The 13,731-nt window shown below is 55.0% G+C and overlaps 1 protein-coding gene across 3 annotated transcripts in view; it reads right to left on the reverse strand.

Moving 5' to 3' along the window:
- PLEKHM2 (pleckstrin homology and RUN domain containing M2) overlaps window positions 1-13,731 on the reverse strand; it is a 37,362-nt gene that overhangs the window by 6,871 nt on the left and 16,760 nt on the right. Inside the window, exons 2-8 of one of the 3 annotated variants that reach the window (XM_045774678.2) lie at window positions 8,323-8,429; window positions 7,822-7,931; window positions 7,224-7,323; window positions 6,607-6,694; window positions 5,599-5,785; window positions 4,199-4,258; window positions 859-1,087 (exon numbers count right to left, since the gene is read on the reverse strand). In XM_045774678.2, coding sequence (XP_045630634.2) covers window positions 859-1,087; window positions 4,199-4,258; window positions 5,599-5,785; window positions 6,607-6,694; window positions 7,224-7,323; window positions 7,822-7,931; window positions 8,323-8,429 — 881 coding nt within the window. Of the gene's footprint in view, window positions 1-858; window positions 1,088-4,198; window positions 4,259-5,598; window positions 5,786-6,606; window positions 6,695-6,865; window positions 7,148-7,223; window positions 7,324-7,821; window positions 7,932-8,322; window positions 8,430-13,731 lie in introns of those variants that run through there. The other 2 variants (XM_087858494.1, XM_087858495.1) reach the window with 2 other exon arrangements.

The following is a 13,731-nucleotide window of genomic DNA, read 5'->3' on the forward strand; positions in this document are numbered from 1 at the left end:
CGAGGAACCCCTGAGCAGGTCCTACGAATTCTAGCTGACGACACAGCTGCACTACCTGTGCTCTGGGGAGCACACACAGGGCGATGGCGTCTCTAACGGAGCCATCTCCTTGGGATGTGGCCAGCGGCCCCTGAGCTGACCTCACTCCCCATCAGGTAACCAGAAGTGCACTCAAAGTCTTCTGGGCTCAAGCTTTCTTCGTGGCAAGTTGGCTGGGATGGGCCTGGCAAGGCGACCCCAGGTCTGAGCCATTTAAGAGGCTGAGGCCTTGAACCAGCCTGCAGGGCGGGACCCCTGACCCCTGCCTCAGGCCAGCAAGCCTCGGAGGATTTGACATACATATCTTCCTTCCCCTCTAGCGCTGAGACCCTCAGGGGCAGGAGCCGGGGCAGGGCAGGGAATCCAGGAGTCTCTGCACCAAGAGCTCCCCCACCTGTCCTCCCTCCCCTTCTGTAAGGCCCCTGCCCACACGACAGAGACACTCTTCTTCCGAGGAGCCATGCTGAACGAGTACACATCTCAGAAACTGTACAGTGACAGTCAAGAACTGGAAGAATTCCAGCCAGAAGGGGCTTTCTGGTTCTGAATAAACCTGACAAATACCCCAGCAGCCCGGGCGTGGCCCCCGCCACCAGCCACGGTGGTCATCAGTGCCACACCGCCTTCTGGGCTTGGGCCGCCTGTTTCTTCTTGCTCAAAGAACCACTGGAGAACCCCTTAGTCTCCAGGAAGTTCCTGGTCCCCCCATCGGGGGGGGGTATGGTCCCCATGTGCGAGGACTAAAACGGGATGCTCAGAGAGGACGGGATGGACCCCCGGATGCTCCCCCACCTTCTCTGCGGGCCCCTCCCCACTGACCTGATGACTTCGAGCTCCGGGCAGGGGTCCGGCAGGTCGAGAGCGTGGGATTCGCCCTTCTCCTGGGAGGTGGTGTGCACCGGGGTGGTGTCGGAGGAGGACACGGTCTCGGCCGCGTCCTCACTGAAGGGGTTGTGGCGTTGGGTAGGACTCTTGGTGGAAGCTTTGCTACTGGTCGGGTCCGAAGCGGTGGAGCGGGGGCCGCTGACGGTGTCTGTGAGGTCTCCATCTGGGAGAACAGGAAACAGGAGACAGCCCATCAGACACCGTCTGGGGCCCCCAAAGCATGCCTTAACTCATGAGGGAGGCAGGTGAGTACCTCCTGGGGAAATCTGATCAGGGTGGCCCTGTTTTAAGAGCAGAAGCCCAGACCAACAGGAGAGGGGATTTGTGCTTTACAAGTGACTTGGAGGGACACCATCACCACTCCACTGGGAACCCCCAAGAGCTCATAGCAATTTGGCCAAGTTCAAGTTAAGAGCCCCAAGGTTAAGCAGCCTTCAGGCTGAAGCCCCTCAGGGACGGTGACCTTGATGCCTCGAGAGGAAATGGACCGGAGACCTCTCAGGTTAACCTTAGAGCCTTCCATTCGAGGGAGCTATGGGGGGGGGGGGCGTTTACTTGCAGCGCCACACGCCACCGGCAGGGCTGAGATACCCAAAGTCCTCTGAAGGGTCCCCCCTCCACCCTGTGCCAGAGGCAGATAAAAAGCAACAAAGGAAGAGAGACTAGAGAGAGACAACGGGGATCAGGGAAACTGAAGGGTGCAGAATGGGGGCAGGGGCTGAGAGACTGGATAGGGAGTCCAGAGGGTGAGGAGCATGGGGGGAAAAGGCAGAACAAGGGCCCAGAGCACAGTAGGGAGAATGACAGACCAGGGCAACAAGGTGCAAAGGGGAGAAGAAAGGTGTGCCAAGTGGCCGCCCCCCAAAAGCGGCCTCACAGGCCCTTCGGCGGCTGCTTCTCTCCCTGACATCAGCACACTCCCGGAGCCGGGGTGGGGGGGGGGGCAGGACCAGGCACCCCTTTAAGGCGAGAGTTGGGAACTCCATTTCACGCAAGCCTTCGCCGGCCTACCGGTCATTTCTGGGTGCCCCTCACCCTTGGCTCCACCCTGGGGAGAAGGCAGGGTCGGGTGGGGGGGTGCTGCCTCTCCAGAGAGGGGCTGGTTTCACTGCTCCCCCTGCCCCCAACCATCCAGCCCAGGTTACTGGAACAGGAGCATGAGAAGCACACAGGGCACTTATCTGCTGGCAGATGGGAGCTGGCCCAGCAGGGAGCTGAGGCCCAGCTGTCGGAAGAGGTCGGGTGAGAGTTAATGGCACGGGACGCGGGATGTTCACGCCCCATTTGCCAGCTTACACACATCTTGTGGGCCATTATGTGACAGAGGAGACATGGCAAACATGTTTCCTGCCCTCAGCCTCATCTGGAAGGGCCCAACCTGCTTCGCTTCCTAGTGATCTTGGAAACCACCGGGCAGCTGTCTGCCGATGCCACACACCATCCGTTTTTGTTTTTTTTTTTAAAGTACAGTGTCTTTTAATATAAGGACAAAGGTAGGGGCCAAAGGCAACTGCCCGCCCTGCCAGGAAAACACCAGCAGCATTCGAGACTTCCTTCAGATGTCCTGGGTCCCCAGAGCCTTAGTTCTCAGAGGCAGAAAACCTTGCCCTTCCGTCTCAAAGAAGGGTCCTGTGAGGCCAACCACTCTCGTTCCAGCCCCTAGAGATCTGCAGTTGCTTGTGGGAGGAGTGCTGAGAAGGGAGTGAGCAGGCCACGGGACGTGCTCCGTGATGAGCCAAGGACCATGGAAGGCCACCCCAACCCCCACCCCAGGGCCCCGAGTTTGGAGCTGCCCCCAAATCCTGCTTCCCTCCGGGTGGATGGAGAAGACAAAGCCTCCCCAGGTGAGCGGCCAGAGCAGGCTTGGGAACTGAGGAAAGCAGGAGATCACGATGGGACAAAGCTCACCACACCCGGGAGCGCTGCCCGGCCCAGCCTGAGCAAGCAGTGCGACCCGGGTCATTAGTTCCCGGGCCACCAGGAGCTCTGAAGGGCTGCAGAGGAAAGGTCGGGCCCTGCTTGTCAAGTGACTGCAAAGGGCAGCGAGGAGCTGGGTCAGGAGGGGGTTAGTGGTTAGAATGGGCGGGGAAGAAATCAATGCCCAGCATGTGCATTGTAAGAAGAGAGGTTGAGAGGATCAACGAGGTTACGATGGAATTCTGGATTTCGAGCTCATCTTAACTAATCTGTGGCACTCTTGAGTGCTACTTTCTTGGCCAGATGACATAATTAACCTTCCCCAATGCCCTATCTTATTTCCCTCAAACTAAGCTATCTCATACAGTACTTGGGAGAAGATCACCTGTCATCCATTACTCAGAGATCACGGCGCTAATAACAAAGAGGCCAGCTCTGGAGCAGTGGAAAGGGCACCTATGCCTCCTGCCAGGGTTAGAGTCAGCACCTTCTCCCTCCAGGGCTGGCCCCCGCCCCTGCCTGGCCCAGCCCTGGGCAGAAGCGGCCCACAGGGCAGGAGGCTCTTTAATAAGGGGCTGAGGGGTTACAGCCCCAGATCTAAGGAGGAAGCATTAACCCTCTCAGAAACATGCCCTGGGTTTTGAGTAATCCTGGGAACGGGAAGAGCCCCATGGGTTTCCAGAAGCCCAGAAGTGGAGTCATGGGCCGGAGACGGCCCGCACACGGCTGCCACCTAGTGGACAGGTGGGAGAGCGGCCAGATTTTATTTCAATCGGCCTTAAAACCTCACAGAGACTCTCCCTGTAGGAAGTTTCGGCTCTGCCTGGGCAATTTTGCCCATCCGGCCCTCAGGCTCTTTCCACCGGAGAGGAAGCCACCAAGACTGGACTGGAGGAATCGAGCCCTCCACCTTCACTTCTTGATGCTTCTGACACAAGGGCACATCTGACCTAAAGGAGCTTACGATCCACAGATTCAACCCATGCTTTCCAGAACAAGTCTCCGCTAGCCGGGTCAGGCCACTAACACCCCACGAGCTGGCAGGTCCCTACGCACATCTGGTGCTTTCACTGGCATCGGAATCACGGAGGGGGAACCACGTGTCCCTGAAATGCGGTCACTTGGTGACTCCGCGAGGCCACTGCGTAAAGGCAGGAGTCCTGCACTAGAAGGGGTTTGCCTTGAGCTGCAGGTCGAGTTCTCCTCCTGCAGAATTCCATCTCTTAGAAGACCAGCTTGGCTTTATTATGATCATTGACATTATTATAAATAATGAGCTGATTTCGAATCATGCAGCAAGCTTGGCATGGAAACATAGCAAAACAGGAAAAGAGGGTAACAGCAGACTCTGTCCCACCTTCCCAGTCTGTGCTGGGTACAGACGGCACTGCTGGAAACACATCTCCAAAATCATAATCTATAAAAATGAGGGACAAAACTGAAGATTAGAAACAGGGAGTGGAAGGACAGGGAGGGTGGGGGCATGGGGTGGGAGACACGGGGAGAAAACAAGAGAGGAAAAAGTTAAACTTTCTGCATTTTCTCTAATAGCCTCAGGGAACTTACGATGCTTCTCAGCTCAGGCGCTGGCCCAGGACCCTCTGATCAGCTGGAAAGACCCTCAGGGGCAATCCTTTCCAACCCCAGGGCCTGGTTCTGGCTGAGAAGAATGTGGGCTCCCCTGTACCTAACCTCTTCCATCCCTTGCCTTCCTTGCCTCTGAACCCAGCATCGGAGGTGAGGTGGCTCAAGGGGGCACCTCCGCCTGCCGGCGGCCTGGCTGCCCCTTCAGGGCCCAGCCCCGGACTTCTCGGAGGCAGCCCGCGAGCCCAATCCTAGGAGACTGAGCCACCGCCTTCCGCTTGGACAAGGAGCAATGCAAGTCTTGCTAACAAGGCTGAAAGTAACTGCCCTCATGGGCCCTTGGCCCACGGCACAAGCAGACGCGAAGAACGAGGAAGGCAAAGGTCTCAATGCTAATGCACTTCCAGGGAGCCCCGGGGGCTGAACTTGTGCTTGGGGTCCCCTTCCCTGGAGGTGAGGCGGGGTACAGTAAATGAAGAGCTCTCCTTTCCCACATGGGATGAATGAAGGTGGAGAAACGCCAGTTTTATAAATGAACACAGAAGCCTAAGGTTCGAAAGAAACCAGGCTGTTCCACTCAGTTGTCGGATCCAGATGACAAGATGCCCTACAGACACGATGACCACCTATTTCCGTCTTGGAAGCAGCGGGTGCAATCAGCACTAACACGCCAGCAAGCGCAGGAGGGACTCAGAAGCCGGATGGGCTTGTGAGAAACGGGGGCAAGTCTCCCCTCCCCTTCGGACCCATCTGGCTCTCTCTCCTCCTTCCAGGGACTGCTCAGCCTCTTTCTGCCTAGAATCAGAGTAGGACGACCTCCCCGAGCAGGCAGCACTCACCCCTTGCAGTGGCAGCAAGAGTTTCCAGGTCACGCAGCCAATCCCTCCTCACTTAGAAAACCGTCCCGCCCACCCCCACCCCAGGCATAGGGCTCTAGCCTTCTGGAAAAGGTATGATCTCATGTTGGCTTTTTGTCCCCAGAATCAGTGTTTTACCCACCACGGAGATGCTGAGGAAATGAATGAAGACTTGGGAAATGGTCAGCCCTGTTGAACTGCCAATCTCCCCCATCAGACCACAACGAGCCCAGAGAGACGTCACCCAGCCAGGCGGGAGCGGCCTCACCACGGTGCCACTGCAGGGGCGTGGCTCCCTGCCACCAGGGGCACTTACCCTCACTGGATGGGGCAATGGCGCTGTCATCCCACTCCAGGTTGGTGGAGGTGACGGAGTTGAAGGAGTTGAGGGACAGGCTGTCCGAGCCTTGCACGGAGCTGGGGAGGCGGTCTTCAAAGTCCAGCAGGTACTGCGGTTTGTAGTAGTCGGGCATGTAGGGGGCCAAGTCTAAGTACGGGGCGTCCTGAGATAAGAGCACAAAGAAGGGGCTCGGCTGTGGGAGGCCTTGGGCGGCCCGGCGCAGACCTGCCTCCGTCAGTCCTCCTGGCTGGCTCTCCTCTGGGGAATCAGCTAAAGGCCCGGAATTCAGAAATAAGCCGCTAAAAGGAGTCATGTGAATGGCTGTGACTCTTAAAGCTCTGGACTGGAGGCAGACAGAGACGACAGATCCCAGCTCTGCCTGCCAACCCCTCCTTGACCTCTTCGACCATAAGAGTCGCTCATTTTCTCCAGTTCCAACTACTTTTCAGTAGACGGTCTGTGCCGCTGGCGTAGGGACCTGGGAAGGTGACTGGATTAGGACGGGGCAGCTGCATGCTGATGAGCCCAAGTCCAAGAGATGCTCTGGACCCTCCTCAGCCCTTCCTGGTCCGCGTCCTGTTTCTCTAGTGCATGACAGTGAGGGAGGCCAGGGAGCAAGGAGCTGAGGATGCTTCTAGGATCCCAAGAGGCACAGGGATGCCTGTGCCTTGTCTTTCTCAAACACTCACATCCTAAACACACAGGAGGGTACATTAGCACTAAATACTCCAGGCAACATGGCTTTTCTCCCAGTTTGGACAGAGGGGCAAGGAAGGAGTCACCTGAACTAGGCATTCTGGCTTAGATAAGCCAAGAGAGGCTCGCCCCCTTCCACCCAGTTCCACTGTTCTGACCCTGAACAAACAAGGTGTTGTTTGTTCAGAACCCCAACGGGCTCCCTGAGAGGCACCAGAAGAGTAAGACCGCATGTCCGGCCCGCCCACCCTGCTGCCCCCAGAGGCGGCGAGAGCCAGGGTGTCTCACCAGATCCAGGTCGAATCGAATGAACTCCAGCCCAGACACCAAGGTCAGGAAGAGAGTCAGGTGATCGTGGCTGCAGACCAGGGCATTCCTGCGAGACACGAGGAGGGACGGTGGTTACCAGCTTGGCCCCGACCTCACTGGCAAGCTGGCTGTGTTGACGTTTGACATGTGACATCCCCACTGCCTGGAGGGCACCCAGCTTGGGCCGCCTTCACCCACCCCTTGGCACCATTCTCCTGGCTTGGGAGCCGCAAAGCACCTTCCGGCCACTGTCTTCAGACACGGGGCCTGCAGCATAAGGCTCCTCTAGCTCTTAGCAGCTGCCACAAATACTTTGCTCCTGCAGGAGCCCAGCCAAGGGGTCCGAGCGTAAGGTCTGAGGCCTGGGGAGAGGATCGGGCAGAGGCGGAGCAGTGGGAGTGCCCATCTTCCTGGCAGGGCCATCAGAGGCAAGGCGCTGAGGCCTCTTCAGCCATCACTGACGTGTCCTCAGCATGCCAGGCCGGGCTAGGCCTCTGACATGGCACACCGTGGTGTCTGCATGTGACAAGAGTCTCTGGGACGAGGTTCAAGGGGAGCTCCGGGGCTGCGTGAGACAGACTGTTCCGGACACTCACTTGACGTAGTATTTATGCAGCAGACCCAGGTTCTCCTGGAACAGCCGCAGGTAGCTCTCCAGGGAGTTCTCGTTGAGCGCCAGGTACAGCCAGGCCCTGCCTGCAAACGGAGGGCAGGAGTAACCGGAAGGAAGGTCTGTCAGGGTGCTGGCTCTTTGGGCCAAGTGAGGGCAGGAAGGACAGCAAGAGTAGCTGAGGGCACTGATAGGCGCCCTGATAGCCTCCTCTCTTGTGGGCAGGGCTGGAACCCCTGAAATCTGTGGTCTTCTGCTCAGACCCTAGCTGCTGGCAGGCCAGGGAACTCGGACCAAACTCCAGATGGGCACCGATCCTGCCGGCTAACACGGATCCTAGCTCAGGGAGAGAAGCCGGGCTCCCCATTCGGGGCTCGGGCTGGGATTCGAGAGGAGTCGGGCTCTCCTCGGCACCTCACTCTCCTGCCCACCGCCCTCGATGCTCCAGCTAACTCAGGCGCAGGGCACCAGCACCTGAACGCCCCTCTGCCGGGGGACAGCACAAGGGGATCAGCCGCCCGGGGCTGACCCTGAGGCCGCACCGGGCCCCGGGCTCCCCACAGCATCGTCCTGGTGCTACTCACTGCGCCCCAGGTTGGTGGCCACATGCTGCAGCACCTCGATCTGTTTGATGGCCTCTCTCCGGGTGAAATGCACCACCAGCACCCAGTAGCCAGATGAGAGGTCTTGCAGTCTGAGAAAATAGGACAGGAGCTGCCGTGACCTCAACGGGGCCACCCTGGGAAGCTGCAGTCAGCCGGCCCAGCGGTCTGCATGTTGGTAATGAGCTCCGGGCAGAAGGCGATGGGCTCCCTGCGGGGCCCACAGGCAACCACTGCACCTTCACACCAGCGGCTCACTGCCCACTGATGCTTTCCCCAGCCGTTCACGCCTGCTCAGAGGCGATTCACGGGGACGGCTGCGGACAGCCTGCGGTCTACCCGAGGGAGGCAAATCTCTCTCTGCCAAGAGAAAGCAGAAAGAACAGGCAGACAAGGGGAGGGACTGCTCTCAGCAGGCTCCTCGCGGCCCGGGCCATGCCGGATGGCAGCCTAGGGTCTTCTCCAGGGACCACCTCGGCTTACCCGTACAGCAGGGCGTGGTCCAGGTGCTCACACAGACGTTGCAGGACCTTGTCATGGTTCCGGATGGCGGGGGTCTCGTCTTCACACGCAGCAAAGTAGCTCTGCAACTGAAAGGAAAAGAAATGCGCCTGAAATGAGAAACAGATAAAGAGGAGGGCGAGAGCAGAGAGCTGAGACAACCAGTCAAGGGGCGCCTGGCTGGCTCCATCCGTGCAGCGCGCGACGCTTGATCTCGAGCCCCACGCTGGATGTAGAGATTATTAAAAATAAAAAAATAAATAAATAAAAGAAAGACCAGTCAAATGATCTATCCATGGTGACCACCAGCGGCTTACCCTGAACGCTCCAGAGGGCAAAGCTGCATGCTCAGAGCCCAGGCCCCGAGAGCACCCAGCCCGTGCTCTGCACAATGACATCTTGATGCTGGGAGGGACCCACCGTCCGTGTGTAGGTCTCAGGTGGTACTGGGCTTCGAGCCAGGGCTGTGGTGCTAGCCCCCCCAGGGGCACTACATGAGGCATTATCTGTATAAACGCCCCCCACTCCGGCGTTGTCCAGCACGCCCTACTCGGAGCGGCCCCTCTGCACAAACTAAGGGCTGAGGGACTGGGGCGCTGGCCCCAGAGACTGATGTGGGACCCTGGATTTGCCCGGGGGTAACGGACAAGGTTGGGTATGGGTCAGGGTCCACGCCAGGCTCATGTCCAGCCCTACACCAAGAAGGACGCTTATTTCCAGGCTGGACGGATAAAAGGAAGGGGGCAGCAGGCGAGATGAACCACAGCACTGAGCAAAGGCTGAAGAAGGTGAGGGCGGCTCTCTCTGATTCGTTAAGGCTAAGAAAGCAGGGGCCCTTTCCAAGTAAAGCCCTAGGAGACAAGTCTTTCCAACTTCGTTTTAGCCATACTCCGGTCTGCTGTTGCCCTTCGAACAGCCAGACGGGGGACGGACACACAAGAACACTCATCTCAGGTTTAAGCTCTTGGCACGGGCCAAACGTGTTCTCCAGTGTTTTCTGGCCGCAGTGGTAGAGACGGCAGCAGCAAGCTACTCAACCATACCAACGAGCACGCGCTCCTGGCCAGAGGCCAACCATTCAGCGCCCACAACAAAAATAGCCTCTCTTCCCTGTGGCCCAGGGTAAGCCCAGCAGCCCTGCTGGCCGGGGATAGACCCCAGTCCCTCGGGGTTGCCCTCCCGAGAGGAGAGGCGGGCAAAACAGGCCCGGGAGAAAGCAACGAGCCTATGCGAACTGCCCAGCTCCCTCCCCGCGATGGCTGGAGGTTGTCCTGCTCGCTTCAGGACTGAGAACCACCACACGGGAGTCCGGCCTCTTCTTCTTCTGAGATCAGACAGTCTTAGATGATAGAGCTGGCAGGATCTCTCGAGATCTGGTGAACTCCCTTACGTAAGAAAGCAAAACGGACGTTTACTCATTTTCTTGATTATAAGAGGAGCCGCACCTACCACAACACTGGAGAGACACGGAAAAGCTTTCCGATTGTGTTTGTTTCGTTTACACAGAGCAGGAGGCTAAAGCCAGTGCAGGCTGGTTCTTCACTGGAGGGTCAGCTCAGTGCGGGGGAGCCAGAGTGGGACTCGGACTCCTTTCTCGGGTCAAGAGACCTTCACAACATTTGCTCGCCATAAAAACTCAAGCAAGATGAAGTGTGTATAAAGTACAAAGACCTCCTGGCCCCGTTTCCCACTGTCAACTGCTCGTGTGTGTCCTCCCAACACGCTTCCTGCAAACGCAGACTTAAAAAAAAATTTTTTTTAAAGTGAAACCGGGTCATGCTATACTCATGGTTCCCAAACGTGCTTTTTCTTAGCAACATACGCAGCAGCTATTTCCGTACCATTACATACAGAGCGGCTGCATTTTTTCGGGGCCGCACTGCATGCTAAAATAGGACATTGTTAGCTAATGGCTGCTGTCTCCACTTCTCTGATGCCACACTATCCTGCAGCGAACGTCTGTGGATCCCTGTGTGGGTATTTCTGCGCAGTGAGTGCTTACAACGGACCTGCAGACCTTTTAAAATGCTGGATCGATTTGCACTCTCACAGTGCCGGTGAACCCTGGATATAATTAGTCTAATTCTTGGCAGTCCAACTGGTGAAAAAACAGGACCTAATTGTTTGGGGTTTTTTGGTTGTTTTTTTAAAGATTTTATTTTAAGTACTCTCTATGCTTAACGTGGGGCTGGGAACTTACAACCCCGAGACCAAGAGTCGCGTGCTCCTCCGACACAGCCAGCCAGGCACCCTGGTACCTGATGGTTCTAAATTGGATTTCTCTCACCATTAGTGCAGCTGAACATTCTTTTTTTTAAATATTTTATTTATTAGAGAGAGAAAGAGATAGAGATCAGGGGGAGGGGTAGAGGGAGAAGCAGATTCTCTGCTGAGCAGGGAGGCCAATGCGGGTCTTGATCCCAGGACCCTGGGATCATGACCTGAGCCGAAGGCAGATGCTTAACCGACGGAGCCACCCAGGCGCCCCCAGCTGAACATTCATATTAGCCATTCCTACCATTTCTATTTCTTTTCCTGTGAACTGTCTCTTCAACCTGCTCCATCTTCCGTCTGCTCGCCTTCTTGCTGATGGTCTGGCATAGTTCTTTGTTGGTGGAGGATTTAATCCTGTGCGCTGCTTTGAATTATTATTCTTGCCCTGTGTCAACTGACCTTTAAATTTTGCTTATGGTGTTTTTTATCCTATTGAGAAACTTCTATCTTTTAGGTAGTGAAAGCTGTCAACCTTGCTCTTCACGGTTTCCCGTTTTCCCCAGTCTAATATTATAAAAGTACTTCTATCCCTCTACGGCTTCTCAGGTTTTTTGGTTTCCTTTTTTGCGTTTAGACCTTTACTTTATATGTGGCATGAGGTAAGGATTGAGCCTTATTACTTTCTGGATGGAGAACTCATTTCCACCTTTATTAACAGTCCCATACTGATTTTTTTTAAAAGATTTTATTTATTTATTCGACAGAGATAGAGACAGCCAGCAAGAGAGGGAGCACAAGCAGGGGGAGTGGGAGAGGAAGAAGCAGGCTCCTAGTGGAGAAGCCTGACATGGGGCTCCATCCCATAACGCCGGGATAACGCCCTGAGCCGAAGGTAGACGCTTAACGACTGAGCCACCCAGGCGCCCCCATCCCATACTGATTTGTGATTTCATATGCCATCTTTCTAGATTATTTTAACCAGCCCATTGCCCACTCCTGGAACAGTCTCTGATTTTTACTTATTTTCACTTTATTCATCATTTTGATAGGGGCAGAACAAATCCACCCCATCCCCCAACTATTCTTGTTTTGACTATTCTGGCACAATCTTTTTAGAATCGAGTTTGGAGTAGAATTGTACTGAGTCCAAAGATGATCTGGCGGTGAGAAACAGTATCTTTGCAACACTAAGTGTTCCCATTCAGGGACGTGGAATTTTCCCCATTTATGCAGGTCTTCTTTTCTATCGTTTGGCATGTTTCACAGCTTTCTATAGGTAGGTCTCGCACAGGGACTGCAAGGTGGGCTGCATAATGCACGTATATTATGATGTAGGGAACAGTCTGCCAACCAGGAAACCGCTGCTGCAGAAAGTACAACAGAAAGAGAGTGCAACATGGTGGTGGAGAGCCCACTCTGCTGTGGGCAGAAAGAAGGGGTCCAAAGCGCAGCTCTGCCACGGTGGAGCGGAGTACCTTTGGCAAACTGCTCAACCATCTGAACTTTCATTTTTTCTCATCTATAAAATGGGAGAGAGCTGAGCTGTCCGGTATAGCAGCCACCAGCTTCATGGGGCTAGTTACATTTAAACTGATTAAAATTAGACACAAATAACAGTTCAGTTCTTCCGTGGCACCAGCCACCCTTCAGACGTTCAGTAGCCCCATGTGGTGAGTGGCTACTGCACTGGACAGTGCAGATATAGAACACTGCCCTCCCCGTGAGAGTCCTATTGGATGGTGCTAGTTTGGGGGAGGGAATGATATAAAGCGTGCAAGAGGCTTACCATACATCCTGGTAGGCAGCAAGCACTCAATAAACAGTAGCCAAGCTTCTTAAGAATAATGAACCCATATATATATATATATATTTTTTTTTTAAAGATTTCTTTATTTAGGGGAGCCTGGGTAGCTCAGTTGGTTAAGCGTCTGCCTTCAGCTCAGGTTATGATCCTGGGGTCCTGGGATAGAGCACCGCGTTGGGCTCCCTGCTCAGTGGGGAGCCTGCTTCTCCCTCTCCCGGTGTCCCCTGCCTGGCTCCTGCTGTCTCTTAAATAAATAAATAAAAATCTTAAAAAAAAAAACACAAAGATTTATTTATTTATTTATTTATTTATTTATTTATTTATTTGAGAGAGAGTGAGTGAGAGAGACCATGAATGGGGAGAGGAGAGGAGGGAGAGAGAATCCCAAGCAGACTCCCCGCTGAGCGCAGAGCCTGAATCAGGGCTCGATCCCACGACCCCGAGATCATGACCTAAGCCAAAATCAAGAGTCTGATGCTTAACCGACTGAGTCACCCAGGCGCCCCGAACCCATATTCTTAGTCAAACCAATAACACAGCACTTGGCTAACCCTAACAACAGGTGCAAATGAGACAGAACAAAGTACTCTGCTCTCGAGAACTACCATTCTGTTCACTGGTTCGCTAGTGGGGGTTCCAAAGCCTACTCTTGAAACAACTTTTTACAGCAGGCTGATAAAGATTTTCTATTATCTCAGGGGACAAGGTGTTCTCGAATCAGTGCTGCAGCCCCGCATGACTCCTGAGGGGAGGAGGAAGAAGAAAGGGAATGTCTATGAACCAATGATGGAAGGACTTTAGGACTTGCGTCCACGGCTTGAGCTCGTACTTGGGAAGCTGGGTCAGCAAAGCGTGACATAAAGGTAAACAGCAGAGGTATTCTCCCTTCACTGTGGAGAGGCCACGGCCAGTAGCAACTCACCGCCAGTAAGATCAGCAGGCTCCGAAAGGACTGGGGATGGGAGGGAAGCAACCATCACATAAACAAGGGCTCTGGGGCAACAGAATGCAGGGAATGAGGGTAACGAACATGCGTGAGCCTGGAAGCACAGTTACCAGCCTGTATTGCGGACGACTCTTCAGTTACCGCGACACCTGCTGCGGGGCTAACGCCAGCTGTATTGAGCACACTTACAGAGTGCTTATTACAGGCACCAGGAAGCGCACAGTGGATACGAGTACGGATTCTGGGGTCAGACAACTTGGATTTGAACGTGGCCTCTGCTCCTCATTCACCGTGTGACGCTGGCAAGTGATTTCACCTCTCTACACTCAGCATTCGCATCTGTGAAATGGGCTTGGTCACGGTATCCTCCCTGTGGGATGCTGTAAGGGTTCAGCTACTATTTACACTGTTTTTATCAACGTGACGA

This window comes from Ursus americanus, chromosome 33, assembly GCF_024610735.1.
Source record: "Ursus americanus isolate L20-20 chromosome 33, mUrsAme1.1.p, whole genome shotgun sequence".
NCBI lineage: Eukaryota > Metazoa > Chordata > Mammalia > Carnivora > Ursidae > Ursus > Ursus americanus.